Source organism: Urocitellus parryii, chromosome 9 (assembly GCF_045843805.1).
Source record: "Urocitellus parryii isolate mUroPar1 chromosome 9, mUroPar1.hap1, whole genome shotgun sequence".
NCBI classification, from domain to species: Eukaryota; Metazoa; Chordata; class Mammalia; order Rodentia; family Sciuridae; genus Urocitellus; species Urocitellus parryii.
In genome coordinates this window covers 142428524-142451250 of record NC_135539.1, presented here as the reverse complement: position 1 = coordinate 142451250, position 22727 = coordinate 142428524, and the positions used below count along the sequence as shown (strand labels likewise).

Genomic DNA, 22727 nt, shown 5'->3' with positions numbered 1-22727 from the left:
ATGAAGTAATGGGCACCACTTGGTTTGCTCAGCGAAGCCCTTTTGGAATATGAGGCTAAATACCATATAAAACACGATTTCTACAGAAGCATTAGTATATCTTTTATTTATAAGCATAAACAATCCTGTCACTCCTTAGACATTATTTTAACCCATGGGTTGTGTTTGCTAAACCCAAATGATGTGTAATATGCACCTGCCACCTATGAGAGCCACATGTGTGTTATCATTGTGGGGGATACTCCCCCGACATGGAAGTGTCCCAGCAAGTATCTGTTTTTACCTTTGCAGCATGGGGGATGTGCTGACCTTCTTCCAGAAGATGTGCACTCTAGACTGCCTGATCCCTCTAACCCAAAGCCCTTGTTACATGAGAAACAGCAGGGGGAGCTAACACCAAGTTCTCTGTGAGTGTGAGAATAGTCGAGGCTGCCTTGCTGGGGGACAAAGAGTTTTGGGCACTTGAGAGCTGGAGTACCAAGCCAAGAATGACACAATCACCAAATGCACTCAGAAGTTCTGTGCTCCATCCATATATTCAACAAGTATTTATTTACCACTTACTGTATTCCAGGTGTTTGGCTAGGCCACTCATTCCAACTACACAGGGCAGTGGGAGGGACAGTGGGCTTTCAGAACAGAGGATATGTAAAGGGCACAGAGAGCTCACAATTTCATCCTCCTTTGTCCACAGCCTCGCTCCGGAGACCACAGAGCCTCCTCTGGCTCCCACTATCTATCTGGGTGGGTGCACTCCAGGATTGTTTCTACCGTCTTCCTGCCTAAGACAACTCCTCTTAGAATATCCTGTCAGCTCTTCAAATTCAGTACATCTAAAACTGCAACCATCACCTTCCTCCTCAAACCATGTCCTCTATTTGAACCCCCAGCTTGATTTTTTTATGCCGCGGTTCCATAGCAGTGGGAAGTGCAGAATCCCACTCAAGACAGCTAAGTTCTGGGCATTCCAAACCTGACCTGGTGTGATTTTGCTCTGGTTCTTGGCTCACACTGCTCTCAATTTCTTTCCATTTCCACTGATTAAAATCCCACAGTCCTCCAGAATCCGACTCCGCGGCTTCTCTGCAGCTGTTGCTGAACGCAGTGTGCACTCTCCTCAGACTCATCAGCTTTCTGCTTGAACTCATGCACTCTCATGTCCTGACAGCTGTGTCCTCTTCTATGTACAGAAAGCTTCCAGTACCCCCTAACCACCTGTCCTTGTCTCTACTGCAGGATCCCAAGAGTTGGTGCTCAATAACCATATGCCCAGTGGATGAATACACAAATTTCTAGTTTGTTCACTACAATTTCCTCCCCAAATTGTTTTCATAAATTATTGCAGTTATGTCTTTCTCTCAGCATTGTTTTTTTCTCATTAAATTATCTGACAAACTATGACTTATCAATGAATATTGAATTGTTGACAAACTGAGTGTTCTTTCTTTGAATCCTTGGTCCAGTTAGGCTCATTTTATTTAGCTATTCTGATTTTAAAATCCCTCTTCAAGTCCTTTGTGCTGTTCCATGGAAAAGGGAGTGGGGTGGGGTTTCACTGGGCAGGTACACTGGCTAACTTAAGTGCCTGCAGGATAGCATCAGAACTCTGGGTATGACTTTTGGCCTTTTCATGTTGGTCCATGTGTTCTGCAGTAATGGGTCATGCACTGGAAGATGGTGGGTCCTTATTGCAGGGATCCTTTGAAACAAACAGTGAATCTCAGTCCAGGGTTCTCAGATTCAACAATCTGATGTAGTAATTAACAACTCCATGTCTGGCCCATCAATTCCACTCACCAGACATTTACTAAACATACCTACTGTAAGTTCCAGGTGAAAGTCATCTGTGAACATTTTCATTAACCTAACTTTCTCAGCATCTCCCATGATTACATCTTTAAGCCCAGAAATATGCACCATGTAAGCTTCAGCACAGCAGGGGCTGTGTAGGTTCTTCTAATTCTTTGCCCCTGGAAACAAGGCCTGGCACATGGGAGAGAGTTCTAAAAATTTTTGTTGACTAAATGAGTAAGTTAATGGGTATACTTTAATTTAGACTAATTCTTATAAGGTTGTGTGTTTTTTTGTCTGATTTGAAAAGAATACAAGAAGTTACTATTTTTAAAAATTGAATAAAGTGACTGAGCATCTGAAATGAGAATTTCTACAGAATTAATCTACTTAGGGATCATTGCTTTGGTTTTAGCTTTGTCAGTCTTGCTCTGCCAATGTGGCAGTTCCAACCTTTTCCCTCCATGGAAGTCTTTGAACCTTCTCAGGTAAAAGTCACATTGTCAAACTCAAGCCCTTTAGATGGCTTCAAGGGTTTGACTTCTCGAACCATGCAAGGATGCAGGCTTTCCTGTTTGAGGGCAGCATTGGTAAGGCACCTGGAAGCCCAACTCAGATCTTGCATCTGGTGGGCACACAGCAGACACAGCTCCATTAAATTCATGGAGTTATCTAGGGTGCTGCTCAATGTAGGCATAGAGGCTCACTTGGAGAATAAACTCTGCGTGTGACTTTAAGAAGTGGCCTTGCTTCAAAACATTGGCAAAAGCCCAATAGCTATAAGAAGAGTAGAAAACAGATGAGAGTTGCTTTCATTAAACGCCCTCTCGTTGACTTCCAAGGCAGTTCTTCAGTGAAGGGTCTGCACGGTGTTTCCCTGCACTCCATCAAGTGGCTATACATGGTGACATGTGCCTCTGTGAATTATTATATTCACTGCACTCTAGTCACTATCTTAAGACATACTGATTCATATTATTTTAGATTCAGCCAATTTCTTATTTTACTTTTTAACTTTTTAATTTTTTTTATTTGTACTTAAAATGGATATGGCCTCAAGAACTTCTTGGAGTTAAGATCTAGTTTGAATAATAATTGTAATAGAGTTGTCTATTCTAAACTCAAACTCAAACTTTAAAAATATCTGGGTGCAGTGGGAGCACACCTACATGGGAGGCTTACCTAGGAGGATGGATTGAGACCAGGAGTTTCAGTCCAACCTGAGTAAAATAGGGGGGCCCAACCCCAGACTAAAACACAAGCAAGCAAACAAGCAGATGATTAAATAAATAATGCGGGAACTCCCATGAAGAGATCGAAGAAACAGATGGAGACGTGCCCCCAGACAGAGGTTGGAGTGTACCCATTTGCCATATTTCAGGAATTGGATAAGCAGGGCCAAGGCATAAAGGTAAGGTTGGGCTGAGAGCGGAACCAGGACCAGTCCCTCAGCATGGTGGGGCTGGATGTTAGGGGTAGAAGTTCAGAACCAAATCTAGTGTTTGAGGGTCAGCAACAGTGTTATTGATCAGAAGAGATTCATCTGTGCCAAGAAGGTGGCTACACAGACAGTAATACAGGGATACACCAACTGTACACAAGTGCTCACAAATTGTGAGAGTCGGCAGAAGAACCTCAGGACTACTTAGGTTCGTGGAGAGGGTTCTAGGTCTGGGAGAGCAAGGACCAGGAAGAAATTAGGAAAAATAGGCAGAACCCAAGTATGGAACCCAGGGAACTGGTGTTCTAACTATGATGGAGACATTTCAAAGCTACCCCCAAAAAGAAATCCTGCATTGCACTCTAAAAAGAGAATTGGAGAGCTCCATCTACCCCAGCGCCCCTCTGTACTTGGTGACCCTCAACGGGCTCTCTGAAGTATCCTAGGATTCTGCAGCAAGATGAAACTCTAGAGATGGTGCCAGGGGTTAAAAATGCAAGCACTTAGCTATGTGGGGAAAGGAGACCAAGCATTTGCCTAAATCTAGAACATATGTTTGGAGAATGAGGCGAGAATAAGGTACAAAATCCAGATCTCAGAATCAGGATCAGGTAAGGTAGACAATTTTGAGAGCCATTGTGGACTGAAGATGCAGTTTCTTTCAGGGTTGGTTCTAGACTCAGGGTGGGGAAGGCTATAAGGAGACAGGCAAATGCCACCTGTTATAAGGGAAAGAGGACTGGAAAGAAATGAAGGGAAATAGGCTTCAGAGAGTACAGGTTTAACAACCATTTGGTTACATAGATGATTTGAAACTTTTGTGAGATTTTTGTATGTTTTAGGGATTTTTGATCCTTCATCATTAAAAGTGGAATATTGTAAAATAGAGCTCATGATAAACATCAATGAGATAAGCGAATGTGAGTGAGAAATGAAGGAACAAGCTCAAGCCCTAATACTGGCCCCAAGAATACTCTAGATTCCTCAGGGGGCTTGCAGTGTATCTTTTGGACAGCAGGCAGTAGCATTTTATGTTTCTTACCTTGCAGAATTCATGGCCTGGGAAGAGACCTCAAAGATGGTCTCATACATTCCTCTTCTTTTGGAATTGAGAAAACTGAGGTCTTTGGAGGTGATGAGACTTTCTTAATGCCACATGATAGTGTGGTGGGAGGTAGTATAAGTCTGGAGATTAGTACTCATTGCATGAAGGGGAATAAATAATATTTTAGCCATTTTTATGTAATACTAATGGATTCCTACTGATATATTCTCTTGCATGATCAGGCACCCCCATCCCCCATTGCATGAAGTGGAATAAATAATATATTAGCCATTTTTATGTAATACTAATGGATTCCTACTGATATATTCTCTTGCCTGATCAGCGGTTAGGACTGTAGCCTGTGTAATGAAGAGTAAATTAAGCCAAGGACCCAGGATTTAGAAGCCTGCCACTGGGTGGCAGCGTGGCATGGTGACAAAAACACCTGTTGTCTGACTGGGCCTGGGTGAATCCTGACTCTAGGCTTCCTAACTAAGTGCCTTTGGCACCTACTTCTTCTCTCAAAGCCTCCGTTTCCTCATCTTCGAAGTGGAGATAACAATAACCAACTTAAGAGTGCTCATGTATGAATAGTTGGCAGTACACAAGCAATAAATATTAACTATTATTGCTGGTCTCATTACTTACCTTGACTACACTGAACACTAAATTGGAACAACAGTGCCTTTTGAAACTCAGCAGCAGCTGTGACCTAGTAAATTCAGTGCATTTCTATTTTAGAACATGCACCCTGCCTGCTAGATGCTAGCCAGCCAGATGCTTTGGGAAGCTGAACATAGATAAGCTCCACCTTGCCCTGGAGGATTCCACTCACTGTCAGTAAAGCTTTGAGTGAATTTCACTGGCAAATGGTCAGCTTCGGCTGTCCATCACACATCCACTGTTTTCTGTCTCGCTGTTACAGGGGCATAAGATGAGGATGCAAGCTCCTGCCCTCAAGGAGTTTGCAATCCATGCAGACATGGAGGGAGGAGTGAGTAATAAAATAGTAATTTTGTTCTGGTAGGCCAGAACAAAATCACATCCATCCGTGGGTGTGCTCAGTGTCTGGGACTTAGCAGTGCCCAGTGAAGGTGAGTGTGAGAAAGAATGAATGCTGGTATAGCAGAAAAAGATTCGCAGAAAACGAGTTTCAGTGACACAGTTGAGCTTCATTATTTACTAATGGTTACTTAGCCTCTCTGAGCCTGTTTCTTTCTCATCTTCCAAATGGAAATGATAATGTCTTTCCTCTTTCTTTCAGAATTCTGGCAACATCATTTATGAAGGAATGAGACATTTCATAAATCTGAAATGTTTAACTCAATTTATTTAAACATTCGGGGGCTGGAGGGAGAGAATGAGACTGACTAGATTACCAGGCTTTGTGGAGCACATGCTGTTTTAGTTCAAGAACAATTCTCAATGATTCTCCATTCTATATTGCTATTTGAAAATGGTAAGAAAAGACCTAAGCACATACCTTCACACCTTGGCGGGGAGCCTGTCCACTGTCCAGATGGAGTACAATCCAACCTTTCAGGTCCAGATAAAGAAAATCCCTCATCACAGATGAACTGGCAGGTGGCTTTATAACTGGACTCTCCAAAAGGTCGGGTACAGGTCATTGTTCCATTCTGAGGGCTCAGCAGAGGTGAGCAAGTAACGGCTACCATGGGTGCAGAGGAGGAGATTGTGTTAGTACTCAACACCCTGAAATCTCTGTGTGTGTGTGTGTGTGTGTGTGCGCGCGCGCGCGCGCGCGCGCGCGTGCGCGTGTGCATATCTTGCCCCTTGAATACTCAGGGCAGCGTCTGGATAAGTGATTGTTTGAGTTCCTGGTGCTTTCTCAGTTTGTGGAGGTCTAAAATAGCAGCAGCTTTCGTTTGATTTGGGCTCTGAAATGCTCTGCCCCCAGGAGCTTTGGAAGGGACTGTAAAAGGGAGAGGGTGCTGTGTTTGAAGGACAGTGGTGCAGAGCATTTCGGTGGCCCCTGACAGGAGGGGAGGTGCTGCTCCCTTGATTACCTTCATCAGAAGTAGACCTAGTGACCTTCCCAGAAAACAATGACAGTGACTGGAAAAGGAAACAGGATAAATTGCTTTCTCCTTTTCTCCCAACGTGGTGGTGGGAGGAATCTGGGTCCAGACCCTGGCTCTGTTACTTATCCGTAGTGTATCTCTGCACAGTGACCTTTCTGAACCTCAGTTGCTTCATCTTTGAAATGGGAAAAAGTATAATCTTTGCCTTGCAGATATCCTTAGCTATGTAGGAAGTTAACTAATTCATCTTTAAAATTAAATTTAAAATATAATAAAAAATCACAGACACAAAGTAGGCACATAATTCATCAGCTGCTGGCAAATGCTAATTCCACCACTTCCCCACAGTCTCATTCTATAGTGACCAGTCAAAATTGATTGCTTGTTCACTTAGGAAAATGTTAAATTAGGTTTTACAGTTCTTTGCCACAGTTTATAGAGTTTGTGGTGCTAGGGTCTTGCTTGGGTTGATGAGGACCCAAGTCCTCATTTGGCAAGTCACTTGACCTCTTTGAATCACAATATCTTAAAATGGGGAGAACAGTATTACATAGCTCCTAGTATTAAGTATTATTAGGATTAAGAGTGAAAACACTTAATATAGCTGTCAAGGTGTTCCTCTACCAATTAAGGAAGCTGTAAAGCACAGATTAAAGGTGCAGACGTTGAAAGGTAAGACTGAGAGAACACACGGTTATGGGTGTTTCTTCCTCGCTGTTTGTGCTGGTTGAGCATCATGTGGCTTTGGAGTAGAGACAGTGGTGTGGCTGTCCCAGGGCCACTTTTCAGCCGCTGACTTGAAAAGCATGGTTTCGAGCACCTTCTCTTCCTTTCTCTTCCCTTTATCCCTTGACCTCTCATCTGTCCAAAGCCTAATGATTTCCTGCCCTTTGAAAAGTCTTCTGAGTTCTATGTGCATGTGAGGGGGGCAGGGGAGACAAGTCAAGAAGTCCTGACACTGCAGGGACAAAGGGAAGGGGTGCCCATGAGGCCCTGGGGCGCTTGAGTCCATTTTCACTTTGTGGCTTTGCCTTCTGAGGAGGGGGGTGGGTGTGGTGGGGAGGGGGACAGTAAAAAGGGAGAGTTTCTGGTAAGGCCCCTCTGAAGTTGCAACAGCCTGCGGATTGCAGGCCTCCTGGCACCTTCCTGCCCTGCCCTCCTGGGGTATTTCACTTTTGTGCACCCAGCCGCAAAAGGACACAGAGTTGGGTTGAGTAAACAAAGAACTAAAAGCAGAAGGGAACTGGAAGGTCACAGGAAGCCAAATGAGTGGCAGCCTCCTGCTGTGAAGCACCCACAGAGAGGGCAGTGAGGAGCACTGGGCTGAAATCTGTGCCCTGCACAGCCCACAGCCCACGGTAGCCCAGAAGGTCCCGATTGCTGTGGTGACCCTCCTTGGGGACTCCCAAGTTCTTCCCCAAGCTGTGTGGGCTCTAACATGCCCAGTCCCATTGTGGCTGAGAGGAGCACTGAGGGGCAAGGCCACAGCCCACCTGCACTCTCCAGACCCAGCTCCAGGGGCTGGCCACACTCTCTGATGCCTGGGTACAAGGGACATTCAATTTTGCTAAATTCCTTTCTATATCAATTAGTCCATTAATATGTGGCCTAACTTAACAGTGAGCTGTGTGTGTGTTAGCACCCGTGAACTTTTGTGACTGAATAGCAAGTGGTTTCCTCTTCATAAAAACCTGTATCTGCCCGCTTTCACTTAGATACTGAAAGTCTGTGCAAAGGGAAAGGCATGGCTATTAATGCAGAAATATTTTGTATTTTATCCATTCAAATTTATTGTTGAAATTATATGTACACCATAAAATACTAATTGCATGATGCAGGGTAAATGGAGAAAATATTGGAAGAAATCACACCAGAATGTTAAGAATGTCTATTTTAGGGCAGTAGGGATATTTAAGAGGATATTTTTCACTTTTTTGTGTTCTTATTTTTCGGTAGTTTTTGTAAATAAAAATCTTGCTTTGTAAAGTTCTCTTTAAAATGTGTTTTCCATAAATGTAACTAAGGAATTGGATATGTTGAGTAGAAAATGGATGGGGAGGATAAAGGAAGGCATGGAGAGAGTAAGGCGCAAGGAAGCAGTAGCATCTACCCTTCAAATTGCAGATGACTGGGAGCAGTGCATTTCATCAGGGTGTTAAAGTATGATGAGTACCCAGGCTTCTTAACATCAAGTGCATTACACTGAATCTGCACACCTTCTGAGAACCCTGAACCCTCCAGTTCCTGAAGTGGTATCTTCCTCTTCCATAATTCTCCCCTTTATCCTGAGTGTTTCACCACTGTTATGCAAATCTTGGGGTATATCTGCAGCTAGATACCTATTCAGTGCAGCCACCATTACACCTCATGGTGCCTAGGAGGAAAATGCCAAATCAGCCTTGAGACCAACACCTAGAAGCTGATTTTTTTTTCCTCCTAGTTTTCTTTCCAGGTACTATTTTTAGCCTATGAGTACAGTTTGCTGTGTTCATGACAGGAGCCTTCAGATGCTGGTAAAGGCCCTGTCAAGGAGTAAGCGAGGGCCATTCTGCTCCCTGTGGCCTATTGCCAAACATCCTGACACCTGTATTATCCACTGAGCCTCTGAAGACATTTGCATTTGGGATCCTTAGGCTACAGGGTAAAAGGATTTTCCATCTTGTTTCAAGGAGGATTCTACATAGTTACCAACTCTAAAACACAGCTTTTAAGAACACTGCCTATGACTTACTTCCAAGGGGCTGGGAGGACGTGCTCTTACCTTGGCATTTTGGGGGAGCAGCACTCCAGTGCCCAGTAGCCAAGCACCGCAGCTCGCCTTCTCCCACCAGGAGCGAGCCTTCTTCACAGGTGAAGCTGCAGACTGACTGGTATCTGAAGCTGCCGGAGGGGTGGGAGCAGTTCACCTGGGCCCTGCGGGGAGCTGGAAGGTCTTGGCATTGCACAGCTAAGGGGTGAGGAATGGAGACAGTAAGGCACAGGGAGCAGAAGCAGCCAGGAACTTGTTGAGTCCAACCACAAGTTCCTGACCACTTAGTGCCAAGAACGAGGATTCCTGAATTGGGCTTTTTAACATGGAAGATGAAAAAAGTGCCATTTAGTCACAGTGCACCTGAGTGGTTTTGAGCAGAATACTAACACATTATTCAGCATTTTGGCAATATGTATCAATAGTGCTTGAACTATCATACTCTTGGACCCAAGAATTGATGCCAAGTAGGAAATCAAGATGCATAATGAAAAATTAATTCAGAGACACATTTTATCAAGATAGGATTTGTGAGAGCAAAATATTGAAAACAAGTATAAATGCCACTAATCTGGAGTTGAAAATAAATCATAGTGGATTTGTGAAAAGAATGTTAAAGGTCCCTAAAATCACATCTTTCACTTTGGAAAGATATGGGAAGTGTCTCACTATGTGATGTTAAATAAAAATGCAGAATGAATGAAAAATTATCATCATGGTCAAATTATACCATGATCTTAACATATAAAATAGATGTTCAAATAGGGAGAGAACACACGACTTCTATTGTTGTCTTTTTTTGCCTTTAAAATGTGAATAATAACTCTAACTACCTCTTGGAGCCAACCCAAATGAGGTCGTAGGGACTGCTCCATAAATCTTGGCTGCCAGCAGCATCAGAGTGTCAGTGGCAGTAATAGATGACTGTAGCGTCCTCGAGGCCATGCAGCAGAAGACCTCGACTGTCAACTGTCGAACCTCGACTGTCAACTGTCGAGTGGGAACACTAGGATGCCTGCCAGGGGCTTACTGAGACTGCCTCTGCAGGTGCCTGTTCCGGATGATTGGACACAGGTAATGCCTCGAGGCAGAAATGTCTCCTGTGATCCTTTATGATCCTTCTTAGGCACCAAGGCTCTGTGGGTCTGTCTCCAGCCATTCATCCGCAGCACCTCACAGCACCTCAAGTCTCACCAGCATGGTGCATGGCTGCCTATTCCTCCATTGCATTCTTTCCCTTTGACTTTCAATGCTTATTGCAGTAAATAATACAACATAAAATCCATTCTTTGCCACTTAAACAGTATAGAGTTAAGTGATATGAGCACATTCACAATGTTGTGCAATTATCACACTGTCCATCTCTAGAACTCTTTCATCATCTTAAGCTGAAACTCTGCCCACTGAACAGTTAACTCCTCGCCCTCTCTCCCCCATCGTTTTACTTTTTCTGATTTTGACTACTGTAAGTAACTTATGGAAGTGGAATTATGCATTACTTGTTGCAGGGGGACTGGCTTATTTCATTTAGTGTAATATCCTTAAGTTCATCCACATAGTAGAATTTGTCAGAATTTTCTACCTTTTCAAAGCTAAATAATATTCCACTGTCTGTGTATACCAATTTTGCCTATCCTTTCGTCTATCAGTGCATAGTTGACTTACTTCCACATCGTAACTATTGTAAATAATGTTGCTGTGAACATGGGTGTACACATCTCTTCAAGGCTCATTTGCAAACTTCTGTCTCATTTTGAAAATACAGTCTACATAAACCCAGGGGATTCACTGGGTTTCTCAGCAAGTGGCAGTGAAATGCCAATATTATATTTCCAGAACATGACTTTGTGTTGAGAGTCCTTTGTAAATAAACAACCCCAGTGACCTCTCTTTGTCTCAGTTTTCATGTAAGAGCAGAACACTGAAAACATGAAATATTAAAAGGGGACCATTTTGTCAAATTAGATCACAGACACATGATCTGTGAAGTAGTATCATTTTCTCAATATTTGTAAAACTGATGCAGTTTTAAAGTAGCTTTTACACACATTAATTCACAACTACTAGTGAGACAGTAGGAAGGTAAGGCAGATGGCAGTACCTCTGACCACCAGAGAGAGGGGAAGGTAAGGCGCATGGCAGTATCCACATTTTACAGAAAACTCAACGAGTCCCAAGCTTATTGACAGCAATGACAGAACTGGACTAAATGCTTTGTCCGTTGTTCCTCCACCAGTTCACGCTGGCTGTTCCTTTCCTCTAACCCTGATCTCCTCTGCCCACCCCATATGTGTCAATCAAAGCAGCCCTCACCTTAACTGTGCTGTAATGAACAGCCATGACAGGACTGGCTCTGCTGGCCATTTCAACCCTAGTGCTGACTACAGAGGCCCAAGCACATAGTAGGCTCTCAGTGAATGCCTGGTGGTGAGGGAATGACAGTGCTAAATGCGGATGTTGATGCCTTTAATGCCTGAGAAGCACAAAAAGAATCTTTGATGTTGCAATACCTTGACACATGGGGGCTGGTGCTGTCCACTGTCCCAAGTCAGCACACCGAACCACATCAGCTCCTCTCAGCAAGAAACCCTCCGTGCAATGGAAGCTACAGCTGGAGTTGTACTGAAAGGCTCTTGAGGATGGGGAGCACTCCATGCTCCCATGGTCAGGACTCTCCAGTGGCTCACATGCAAGGGCTAAAGGGAAAAAAATTGTCTGCAACTGGGTACCGGAAGGGCCCAGTCCTTTTTCAGAAGAGACTTGGAAGATGCTACATCTTTCCTACCTACATTGTCAAGATGGTCAGAACCTCAAATCCTCCCCTTTCCAGAAGGGAAGTTGCCTCTCCCAGGCCCCCTCCCTGGCTCACTCTTACCTGCCCTCAGGTCTCAGCTTAGACTTCACCCACCTCCCTGCCTACCCTAACTCGGGGGAAGAGCTCCTCCAACCTGCTCCCACAGCCCGTCCTATGCTGTTCCTGCGTCACACCACAGTCTCCTAGAGGCTGGGGTTGCAGTCAGGTGTATCCCAGAGCCTAGAACATGCTTGGTACATCATAGGTGCTTGTTAGATATTTATTGGATCTGAAAAGAGCAGATACAGGAAAAGATTGGGTTTATAAGGAAAAAACAGAAGTAGCACAGCTTATTATTGACACTATGATCTGCCGCAGTGCAATGGTCCCTAGTGGGCTTTGTGCCTGGAACTCAGGATGTCATCCTAATATACTTCAGTTGCCAAGTGTGTGCTGTCCAAAGTGAGTTCTTGAGTATAGTTAGGCCCCAGTGACCTCCATTCTTATGTTTCCTCATGCTCTTCCCTGGAGGAATGTCATCTACATGCAGTTCCTGAGGTTTGGCAGAGCATAAAGACTATCCTTTTACCCTCCGCTTTGACCTCTGGTGTTTACAGAATCAGGGCATTTAAGGATCAAAGGTCCCCTAGGACTTCTCTCTTGCTTTACAGATGAGAAAAGTATTGCTCAGAAACGATAAGTGATCTCCCTGACTTCTCGTGGCTAGCAGAACCAAAGCGGGGCTCTGCAGGTCTGGGAACACACTAATCAGCCTTCAGGATCCTACTCCTCACCACCCCTTTTCCCAGAAGCCGAGGGTGTGAGGCAATGGCTCAGAACACAGTTTCATGGTGTTATGTAATTGCCTAGTATTGCATCAAAGCCTTTGCTCCTTTGCCAAATGCTGCCTCCAAAGATGTGATGGGGAATTTCTCTTTGTCCCAATGGCCACTGCTCTAACTCTTTCTCACAATAAGGACCTTATCCTGAAGTTTGTATATGCCAATGAGACAGGAAGGTGAAAAAGAGGGGCAGAAATGAAAGCTGACCTCATGCACAACCCGTGCTAAATGCATTATATTTATTTCATGGTATAGTCTTTATTTACTTAGTCCTCACAAAGTGCCTTGCTTTGGGGAAAGGGAAGACCTTTTAATTTTCACCATAGTAAATCAGCCTCTTATTTTTCTAGTCTGGCACTAGAATTCTTAGCTCCATTTCATAGATGAGACATCTCTTGGCTCCTGGAGCAGGTTGAACAACCTGCTCTGAGTCAGGGCCTAGAAGGAGGTCACCCTGATGTTAAGAGTCCTGGGTCCTTCTATGGTGCCATGACGCCTTCTTGGGTGCACCCGGGGCTGCTAAGGAAAACCTACCTTCACAGGTCGGTAAGGGCGCAGTCCACTGGCCAGGGCCAATGCAGCGGAGTGTGTCCAGGCCCCTTATTCGATAGCCAGGTTGGCACTCAAATGAACAGCGGGAGCCATAGGCAAAGGCAGCGAGTGGATGCACGCAGTCCATGGTTCCGTTGTCAGGGGCTTCCAGGTGCTGACACTGCACAGCTGGAGAGAACAACCAAGGATAAGAGACCCTGAAGGTGGAGAATTATGTCCACAGTTGGAGGGCAGTGGTGGGGCTGTCTCTGGACACAGAAGTAGAGCTAGGAGGATGGGAGGTCAGGAGACCTGTTGTCCAGACTCAGAGCTCCTGTCCTCAGCAGGACAGCACTGCTCCAAGCTTTATACTTAGTATCCTCTATTCCTTATGTCTTTATAAATCTGTCCCAGTAGGTCTTCTGGTGCCACTCAGAGTATAGACACTATCCCTTAAGATGTGGCCATTCTGAAGCTGTTGTAGGTTGTGAGTTTGGGGGAAGGGAAGCCCTTTTAATTTTCACCATAGTAAAATCAGCCTCTTATTTTTCTAGTCTGACACTGTTTTCCCAAGCCAGATTTACCCAGTCTAGCTCAGCAGCAGCTCAAAGGACAGTTATATTTTGGCAATTCTGTCCATCTTCTCCATCTTCTGGCCAGTTTTTTCTACAGGTGCAATGAAGGCAAGGACCGGGTGCAGTGACCCTTATACACCCTGTATGTCCTGAAGCTCCCTTACACACTGGCCTTGGGTAGATGGTACTTTCAATAGCTATTTGGAAAGATCTCTTCTTTTTCACTTACAGAAACAAGTTAAAGTTATCAAATTAATAATGCTCAATTATTGTCCCTCAATCTTCATCATTACTTTGCTTACATCATAACCAAATGGAAAGGAGTCCCTTTGTAATGTTTTTGCTGAGAATCAAGAGTTGCCCACATCACTCTACAGGCACAAGACACCATGAAAATCAAAGTCACTGTTACTCTGGTTGACAAATAACAAAGATAACTAGAGTTTTCCATCTAATGTAGATCTTCATTATTTCTCACCTTTTTTAATGGAGAAAGCTCATGCCCCCATCCCTGAATTTCAAGTTGACAGTGAGGATGGAAAGGAAGACGACTACACACCTACACACTGTGGGGGCTTCTGTGTCCAGATTCCAGAAGCCAAACACTTCAGCTGGCTGGGTCCATTCAGTTCGTACCCTTCAGCACAGTGGAGCATGCACTGTGAGTTGAAAGAGAAGTGTCCCAGAGGGTGGCTGCAGTTCATGAACACGTGTTGAGGGAGGCCGAATTCTCCACACTCTCTAACTGCGGGGACAGACATGGTGTTTTCATTGTACACTTACAGACATTGTTGGGCCTGTTGCAGGCCGTAGTGACTGGTGTGGCCTGCTCCACTGTCTTTCTGGGCTTCCCACACAGGCTTCCCATCTCTCCTTGGCTTCTTTTTTATCACCTGCATCTTGGGAAATGATCATTCTTTCACTGGTTTTCATTTCAATCAAGTACAGCCAGCCTGAAAGGGCTCTCTTTGTCTTGCTTCCTGATCATTTTCCTTTTCCTCTTTGAAATTTTATGAATGACTGTTCTATGAATAAGGTGACTTTCCTGAGACTGCCTAGAGCCAATTGAGTGAAATAGACAGACAATGGGAAGGGCCTAGGACCAGTCTCTATTTGCTGGAGAGTCTTCAGGGTGGTTTACTTCGCGGCACTGTCCTTTGCCTAAGAACAATGGCTAAAATAATATCAACAATGTGGCAGCCTCACCATATTCACACTCAGGCCCATGGAACCCAGGGTGGCAGGAGCAGGTGTAGTTCCCGATGGTCTCGATACAGTCTCCCTGTTTGCTGCAGGACATGTCGTGGCAGGAGGCTGCATGGATACAGAAAGGTCAGAATCACCGGCACTCACAGGAGATGAGGCCAGCTTGGCCTCTCTCAGGCAGGACTGAGCTAGGCAGGCAACAGAGGTCCAGCATCAGCTGGAGAGCCAGCCTGCTCCCTGTGAGAGGCACCCTACGTACCGTCCATTTCATGCTGCATCAGGTGTTTCCTATGGAGGGTACTGCTGCATGTGGACACAGGGGACAAGCGAGCCTGACATGTGTGCACAGAGGAACTCCTCGACCTGCTACAAAATGGGCTGTAGTTTCTAACCAAGGGCATTCATGCCTCAGACCAGATGTTGCTGCATGGAGGACAGGAGCCAGGTGGGAGGCAGGGCCACACCCACCTGCGTCCTGGCTTTTGCTGCCTCCTCACTGTGTGACCAGAGGCTAGTTACTTTTTGGGCCCAGTTTGCCCAGTGTGATGGCCTGATCCCTTCAACCTTTGTATTCTTCTAATCTATGTCCAACACCATGGGTAGAGGAGCAGAGAAGCCACATGTGATGTTTAACACTGGTCATGGCTAAGGGAAACCGTCTTGAGAGAGGGCGTTTCACGAGTGCACACATGGCTGCCCTCTCAGGCCCTCTTCACGACGTCTGTGCCCTCGGGTGACAGAGTAGAGAGGGGCCACAGCTTCTTTCCTAGAAAAAACTCTTTACGTGTCTATGCGTGTGGTAGAGGGTTCATGTTAGAACTGATACCGCAAAGGCACTGAGAATGTTCTTACTGGTGTTGTTTCTACGGTGCTGTTTTTTTTTTTTTTTAATGGGGTCATATCTGGGATAAGGTCTGTGGCTGGACTGTTTTCTGGTGTTCCTTTCCTTTGTACTGAGCCTAGCTACATGTTGACACTCCTTGTGGTAGATTTCTGGAGGAAATCTGTCTATCATGTAGAGGGTTATGTTAGATCATCTCTGTGTCCCCTCTCAACTCTGAGAGGCTATGATTCTGTAAATCATGCAAGATTCTATAGGAGGAAATTCCTACAGCAGCCAGTGTGTTTGGTGAGGCTGCACTGAGGCCTGGGAAGGGTTCCAAGTAGAGAGAAGATGCAGGAGCAGCCGCAGCTGGTAGGTAGAGTTTCTGTCCACATCCTGCATCCTGTACACCTGACCTTGACCCCAACAGAGCCTTACAGTAGCAATGCCTCTATCCTTGATCTCAGAACATCCAGGGTTTGCTTCCTAGAGAGTAGATCTCAGTGCTGTAAGAATGAAAATAAACAAAACAAAACAAAACCCAGCTAGTTTTCTCTATTCTATCCCAATTCAGGCTTCCTGACAGGTTAACATAATAACAGGAGGACAATAATGATGATTCAGTGAATCAATCAATCTCTCTCTCTCTCTCTCTCTCTCTCTCTCTCTCTCTCTCTCCCCCCTCCCCCCCCCCGCCAATAAATTGTTCTCAGGTCTAAAAAATCTTGGTATTTAGAGATTTATTTCAACAAACCTAAGTTCTTGTTGTAGTACACGACTGTTTCTCATCTGTCTCCCACAGAGAACAGAAGGCTCCTATACCCTCTACCTCTTTGATGACAAAACACCCATCAATGGCAGCATCCACCAAGGGCACCATGCTGGTGGAATAGACCTCACTTAGAAAAGAACTTAGATAAGCGACATTGTACCAGTGAGTGATACTGACCATTTTTGTAGTTAGAGGAATGACATCATGCCAATAATTTTCAATCCCTTTTCTGTCTTATAATTTTTTGCAAGCTTTGCTGGGAAAATAGATGTTGAGGGTTGAAGAGAAGGAGAAGCAGTGGCATATTGAAACAGCAGTGGTAGCCACAACCAGCCAATAAGGGACAGTTCTAGGGCAGCATGGCCCAGGAAGGATGAGAGCTGACCCAGAGAACAGTAGGATGAGCACATATCCTGGTAACGTCCATCCTGGTCCATACATAAATGGCTGTTAACTAGCTAATTAATATATAAATGGATAATTTATAAAATGAAATTTAACTGCATGATAATGAATTGATGAATGCTTTTCCTCACCTAGAATGCTTGGATGAGAAGAGAGAAAATGTAGAAGAAATACTCTATGCTGTTTATTCCATTCTGTACTGTGTTTTGTTGAGGGGTCCTGGGGAGTAGCTTAAAATCTGAAGAACTTAGAAAATATATAGTGGGGTATGGCATCTGTTGGGTGATTATCAAAGAAGCTTCAGAGCACCTGGATGCTCTTGCTCAGAGAAGAGCACTGCTGTGCTGTGACAGACAAGAGGGGCTCCCCTAAACAGGAAGCCATAGCACAGGGGTGGAATCAGCTCTGGCACTGGGCACGTCACTTTCAGGCATGTCTGCTTACTCTGGGACCAGGAGAGTCAAGGATCCAATAGACTCACACAATCTCACCTTCAGTTCCTGCTTCCTTGTCCTGGCCCCCCACCTTCCCACCAAAGTCCAGCAGACCTGAAGATATATTGTGTTGAAGAGAATCTATAAACCTTTTGTGATCCTCAGTCATGCTCCCAAATTGTCTCATGAAAATGCAGACCAAAGAATGTAGAGGCATCTAACTAACACCAACTTTCAAGTCAATGTGTGCTTGACGCTGGCCTCAACATCCACTGGGGTGGAACCTTGGTAGACCATTATCACTGAGCCTTCCCCTCATCAGCAAAATCGGAGCCATAGCAGGGCCTGACCAATGAGGCTGTCCTGAGGATGAAATGCAGCTAATGTTCATGAACAAGTGACACCTGAGCAAAATAACTAATAACACCAGGTGTTCAATAGATGTTGGTTATAGCTGTGCCTCTCAGGGACCATCTAACCCCTCTCTGCCCTCCCTCACACTATCGCACATGCAAAGGAGATGTATGGTTGTGGCTACCACTGGCTGTTTCAGTATGCCACTGTTTCCCCTTCTCTTCAACCCTCAACATCTATTTTCCCAGCAAAGCTTGCAAAAAATTATAAGATGAAAAGAGATTGAAAATTATTGGCACTCCTCTAAAATGTATGAGACTGTTTTCCAATCCTACCTTTGATTCTGTGATATTCCATTATCTTAAGAAACTCAAGTCCCCTGAGCATCCACATCATCAGGCATAGAAAGACAAGGGTGAGCTCCATATGGAATTCTCTTTGGTTCCTAACAGCCAGTTTTCTCCACCCCTGAGCCTGTGTTCTTTGAGATGCTCAATAAAGAAAGCACTTTACCAGTTCACTCCTCGTTTTCATGACCCTGACTCTGTGACTCCATGCTTTTGACTCAGTGGTCATGTGGACCAGCCGGGAAAGCACTTTACTTTACCAGACTGATGCAGGCCCTACCTGTGTAGCACAGGGCCCGCTTTCTTTTCCCGCAGGGCTCATCATTCCATTTGCCAGGGGCCGACAGACTCTTGATATATATCTCCACGCAGTCTTGGTTGTTCCTCTTGTTGTTGGGCTCGTTGTCGGCCCAGTTCTCGGCCTCCTCCGTGAGAGCCTTCTTGGTTCCCACCCAGGTCCACTTATTATTGATCTTTCTGATCCCAATCCAGTAGTAAGAGCTGTAGTAGGGTATGACTTCATTGAGATGAGCAATTTCATTTTTATTCTGGATGGCCACTAAATCTGTGAAGTGTTTCTGGCAGAATGCCCGGGAGTAATTCCACGGGTATGCTTTTATACTGTAATTATAGGTCCACGCTGTCACTTCCTTCTGGTTTGTTAGCTCTATAATGAAGAAGAACGAGGACCAGTTAGCATCCCTAACCAGAGCAGGCTGTGGTCTGAGGTACACTGTGCGTAGTCAGATGAATTCCTGTCCAGAGGATGAATGCCAAACAGGACTATTTTATGTCTAATGTAGTTATTTTAGGGGAAAAGAGTGATTTCCATATTTTATTTAAAAGTATACATATAATCAGATTAGGAAAATGAACTCTTCTTTCTGAAGATTCTTAATGTTAAAGACCTGAAATCAGAAGATGCTAGAGTTGGAAGGGAATTTAAAGCTCAACTAATTTACTCCTTTCCTTTTAAAAATGAAAGAGACATATTAGGTAATTTGTCCAAGCCCAAATTAAATGATATGTACAATATGATCCTCCCTTTCTTTACATGGGAAATAAGGTGCTCAGTGGTCTGGGACACCCAGCCTCATTGCCTGTTACATTGACTTTCTTAGCCTTTTCACAGGGTCTTCCTGCTATCCTGAACTCTTATGCCCAGCAAACTGCGTCCCCACCTTTCCTTGACTTCCATGGGTGGGTTCTTGGTTTCTTCCTCCAGGCTCCCACTACCTTCCTTCTCTGTGTGGCTATGCTATGCTATGGTCCCTATGTGCTAGACAGAGAATCCCTAATGGTGGTCTTTTTTTTTTTCTATTTTGTTTTTAGTTCTGGGTCCTGAGCACCAAGAAAGAGGTTAGCCCTTAATAGGCTTTTGATAAATTTACCTATTGAATAAGTGACACACACAATAGGTTGATCCAGAGCCAAGTTTAGAAAGAAGGTCTCCTGATTTGTAACCTCCTGCTCATTCCACTCCGCCTGGCTGTTACTGTTGTATAAATCACACTGCTTCCTCCACGTCTGCTTAATCCCTTCTTAGAACAGGCCCTTCTTTGTGACTGCTTGTGATATCAAGTGTGGTAAGACTGTGCCCTTCAGCAACATGCAGGTGCTGTGATGCAAAGCATTGTTATTGTAGCAGGCAGGAGCTCAGGGGGCAGAAGGGGCCAGTTCCCTTGTGAAGAGGTGTACAATGCAAGCAATCAGCACTGGAAATGGCTCCATTTCCTGTTTATAAGGCCTTGTTTCTCTGCTGCCGGCACACTTTTCCCTCTCTCACTGACACCGCTGTGGTATTATGAAGATTTGGTTCTGACAGAGCCAGGGCTGCATCATGGCTTCAATGGACTCTAGGCAATATAGAGATGTATATAGTAATTTTATGTACTAAAGCATTTCTTTTGACTATAAAGAAAATTATTTTTTAAAAACTTCAAACATTTTTGGGAGTCACTAGAAGTATTGTGGGCCTGTGTATAGAGTGTTGTGAATGTATCCATTTATGTTGTTTCTGGTGCCTTTCCCACCAGAGGTGTGATGATAGTGGGTGCATTTTTCCTCCAGGAACTTGGGCTTGGGCAGTGTTCCATGACTGTAGTTTTTAACATCTCCCATTTAGCTCTGGGCTCTACCCTATTACTCAGGGCCAGGTGAAGAGTCAACCTCACCAGAGATCAAAGCACCGAACCAGAGGAGTTGGGCAGCTCCAAAGACCACTCTCTGAGATCTCAGGATCCAAATGGCTTTTAGGCAGCTGGCCTGAAACAAGAAAAGACAACTTTATTATAGTATCTGTATACAACCAATGTGACAAAAAATTTAGTTAGTAATCATGATGTTGAGATAGTCCTGTTGCCTTCGGGAGGGTGGTCCCAGTCCTCTGCCCCCTTCTTGTTTCTCACTGCTCTGCAATTCTAGATGAGCACTGTAAAAGACTGAAGGAGAGCTCATTTCTTTGTTCATTCAAGAAGTATTTATTGAGTAACAGCTTCATGCCATCAGTATTTTTTAAGATACATTTTTAATATTCATGTGAGGAAAAGATACTTAAATGTGAATATGGCTGTCATTATTCTTATGCAATAATATTCCTTTCAGAACTGGTATGCCATTCCAAAGAATAATAGGAAGTCATGCAAGAACATTTTGATCCTTACATAGAATGTCTAACCTATTCTTTGATCCACAGAGCAACATATTGTGCTGTTATATGATCTATTTTGTATTATTGACCCATATTTTATCTACTTAGTTTACTATTTCAGCATATATCTATAATACTATTTGATGATTAGTATACATATGTGTATATATGTTTATTATTTAATAATATACATAATAAGTCTACTCCTCTTGGATCTGTAACAACTATTATTTTTCATGGCTTCCTTCTGTTAAGATTTTATTTAATCTATTAACATTTAAAAAGTGCTTTTAGACAAATGAGTTCTGGAAATGCTCATATTCTCCAGCTTCCTCATATTGTACTTGGATGTTCCATAAGCTTGGAGCATCTAAGTAACACTCAAAATGACAGCAGCAGACGCTGACTTTGGAACAAGAGCTCTGTCGGCTCCACTCTTTACCTTCATAAACCTCCAGGCTTCCAAATCCATGTGGCACTGCTGTTTTGGGTAGAAGAGTGTGTGAGGTAACCAAGCTGAGCGGGGTACCAGTGTTCCTCCAGGGCCCCATCACCACCACCACCATAAGAACAATGCATTTGCTGTACAATTGCAGCTCTACCACTCTTCCATTCAAATTGTCACCTAAAACTCCTCCTGTATAAAAATTCTGAATTACCACAGCCCATGCTGCAGTGACGCTGATGCAGGTGTGGGGGACAGTGTAGGCGGGAAGTGGGGAGATTTACAGCCTGGCCAGGTACCAGGAGGGATACAACTCACACAGGGCACAGTGGGTTTGTCGTGTATAAAAAGCCTAGCACTCTCCATCTAGGGGTTTCTAGATATTGGCTTTGATAAGTATTTATCAAAGTATTTCATGTTCTTATAAATCAGAACACTATTTAGCTGACATGTGCAGGACCCATGATCAAATGCTGAGAAATATCATGTTTACTTGCAGAGAAAGTATGGTGAATCCCTTCATGGCGGTTTAAATCCACTGAGTGTTCTCTAGATTGTGTTGTATCACCAGCTACTATCATTCTATTTAATAGTACTATAATTCTATTCAAAACCCCCAGATACTATTCCAAATGCCATAGCAGAAGAAGTCTTCACAGGGCTGCACACGCAAGGGGAGTGTCACTCTGTATTCAGATTTTTTACTTCTACATATATCCTTTCCTGAAATCAGTGTGCCTAAAAGCACTCCCTCCTTCCCAAGGAAAATCTAACTCCTATTTACTGTGAGGCCTTGCTCCTAGGTGTAAAAGAGTCAAGGGTGCTAAAGAGTTAAGACTCTGTCCTGTTACTAAGCAAGTTGTGTTGAAACAAAAGGAAATGCCTCTCAAGGAGAAGCAGCCACATGCTCTGCTAATCTTTAATGCTCTCTGGCAGCCTGGTTCAGACTGGAAGTTGCTGAAAAGAAATCTGAGAGTGGGTCATTAGAATAACATCCTGTGCCTTTGTAAACCTTCATTAAGCACCTTGGTTATCTTTAATGTTGCTTTTTGAAAGAACTAGAAGTGATTGCAAGGTGAAGAGGGGGCAAAGCAAATGTTTTTCCCTCTGCCTCCCCTTTCCTAGGAAAGGGGAACCAGAGGCCAGTAGGCACCCATGGTTTTCCACGTGGCCCACAAAGCTGGCAAGCATGGCTCTACTTGTTCATGCTGCAGACCGCAGCTTTGCGCATGTAGAGAAAGAGTTAATGTCCCTCCCTTGACCTTCTGGCCATCTGCCCAGATTTGTCTTGCCTTCTCTCCTTGCTTTACAGTGGAGCATCTTGACCTCCTTGTTTCCCCCTTTGCTCTCTAGCCACTGCCGCTCCCGCCTACCAAACTGCTCTTTTGAATGCCATCACTAGCATTCTAATTACCAAACCAAATGAAGACTATCTACCCTTACCTTCCATGACCTTTCTGTAGCAATATATGCTATTGAAT

At 44.3% G+C, this 22727-nt stretch overlaps 2 protein-coding genes across 2 annotated transcripts in view; one reads left to right on the top strand and one right to left on the bottom strand.

The window, feature by feature from the left end:
- Firrm (FIGNL1 interacting regulator of recombination and mitosis) overlaps window positions 1-22727 on the top strand; it is a 363157-nt gene that overhangs the window by 91272 nt on the left and 249158 nt on the right. The window lies entirely within an intron of this gene.
- The window catches only part of Selp (selectin P), a 34859-nt gene that overhangs the window by 7196 nt on the left and 4936 nt on the right, over window positions 1-22727 (bottom strand). Inside the window, exons 2-10 of the mRNA XM_077802693.1 lie at window positions 20326-20416; window positions 18432-18818; window positions 15017-15124; window positions 14370-14555; window positions 13239-13424; window positions 11579-11764; window positions 9081-9266; window positions 5761-5946; window positions 284-469 (exon numbers count right to left, since the gene is read on the bottom strand). Of these exons, the coding sequence (XP_077658819.1) occupies window positions 284-469; window positions 5761-5946; window positions 9081-9266; window positions 11579-11764; window positions 13239-13424; window positions 14370-14555; window positions 15017-15124; window positions 18432-18818; window positions 20326-20416 (1702 nt within the window). The remainder of the gene's footprint in view (window positions 1-283; window positions 470-5760; window positions 5947-9080; window positions 9267-11578; window positions 11765-13238; window positions 13425-14369; window positions 14556-15016; window positions 15125-18431; window positions 18819-20325; window positions 20417-22727) is intronic.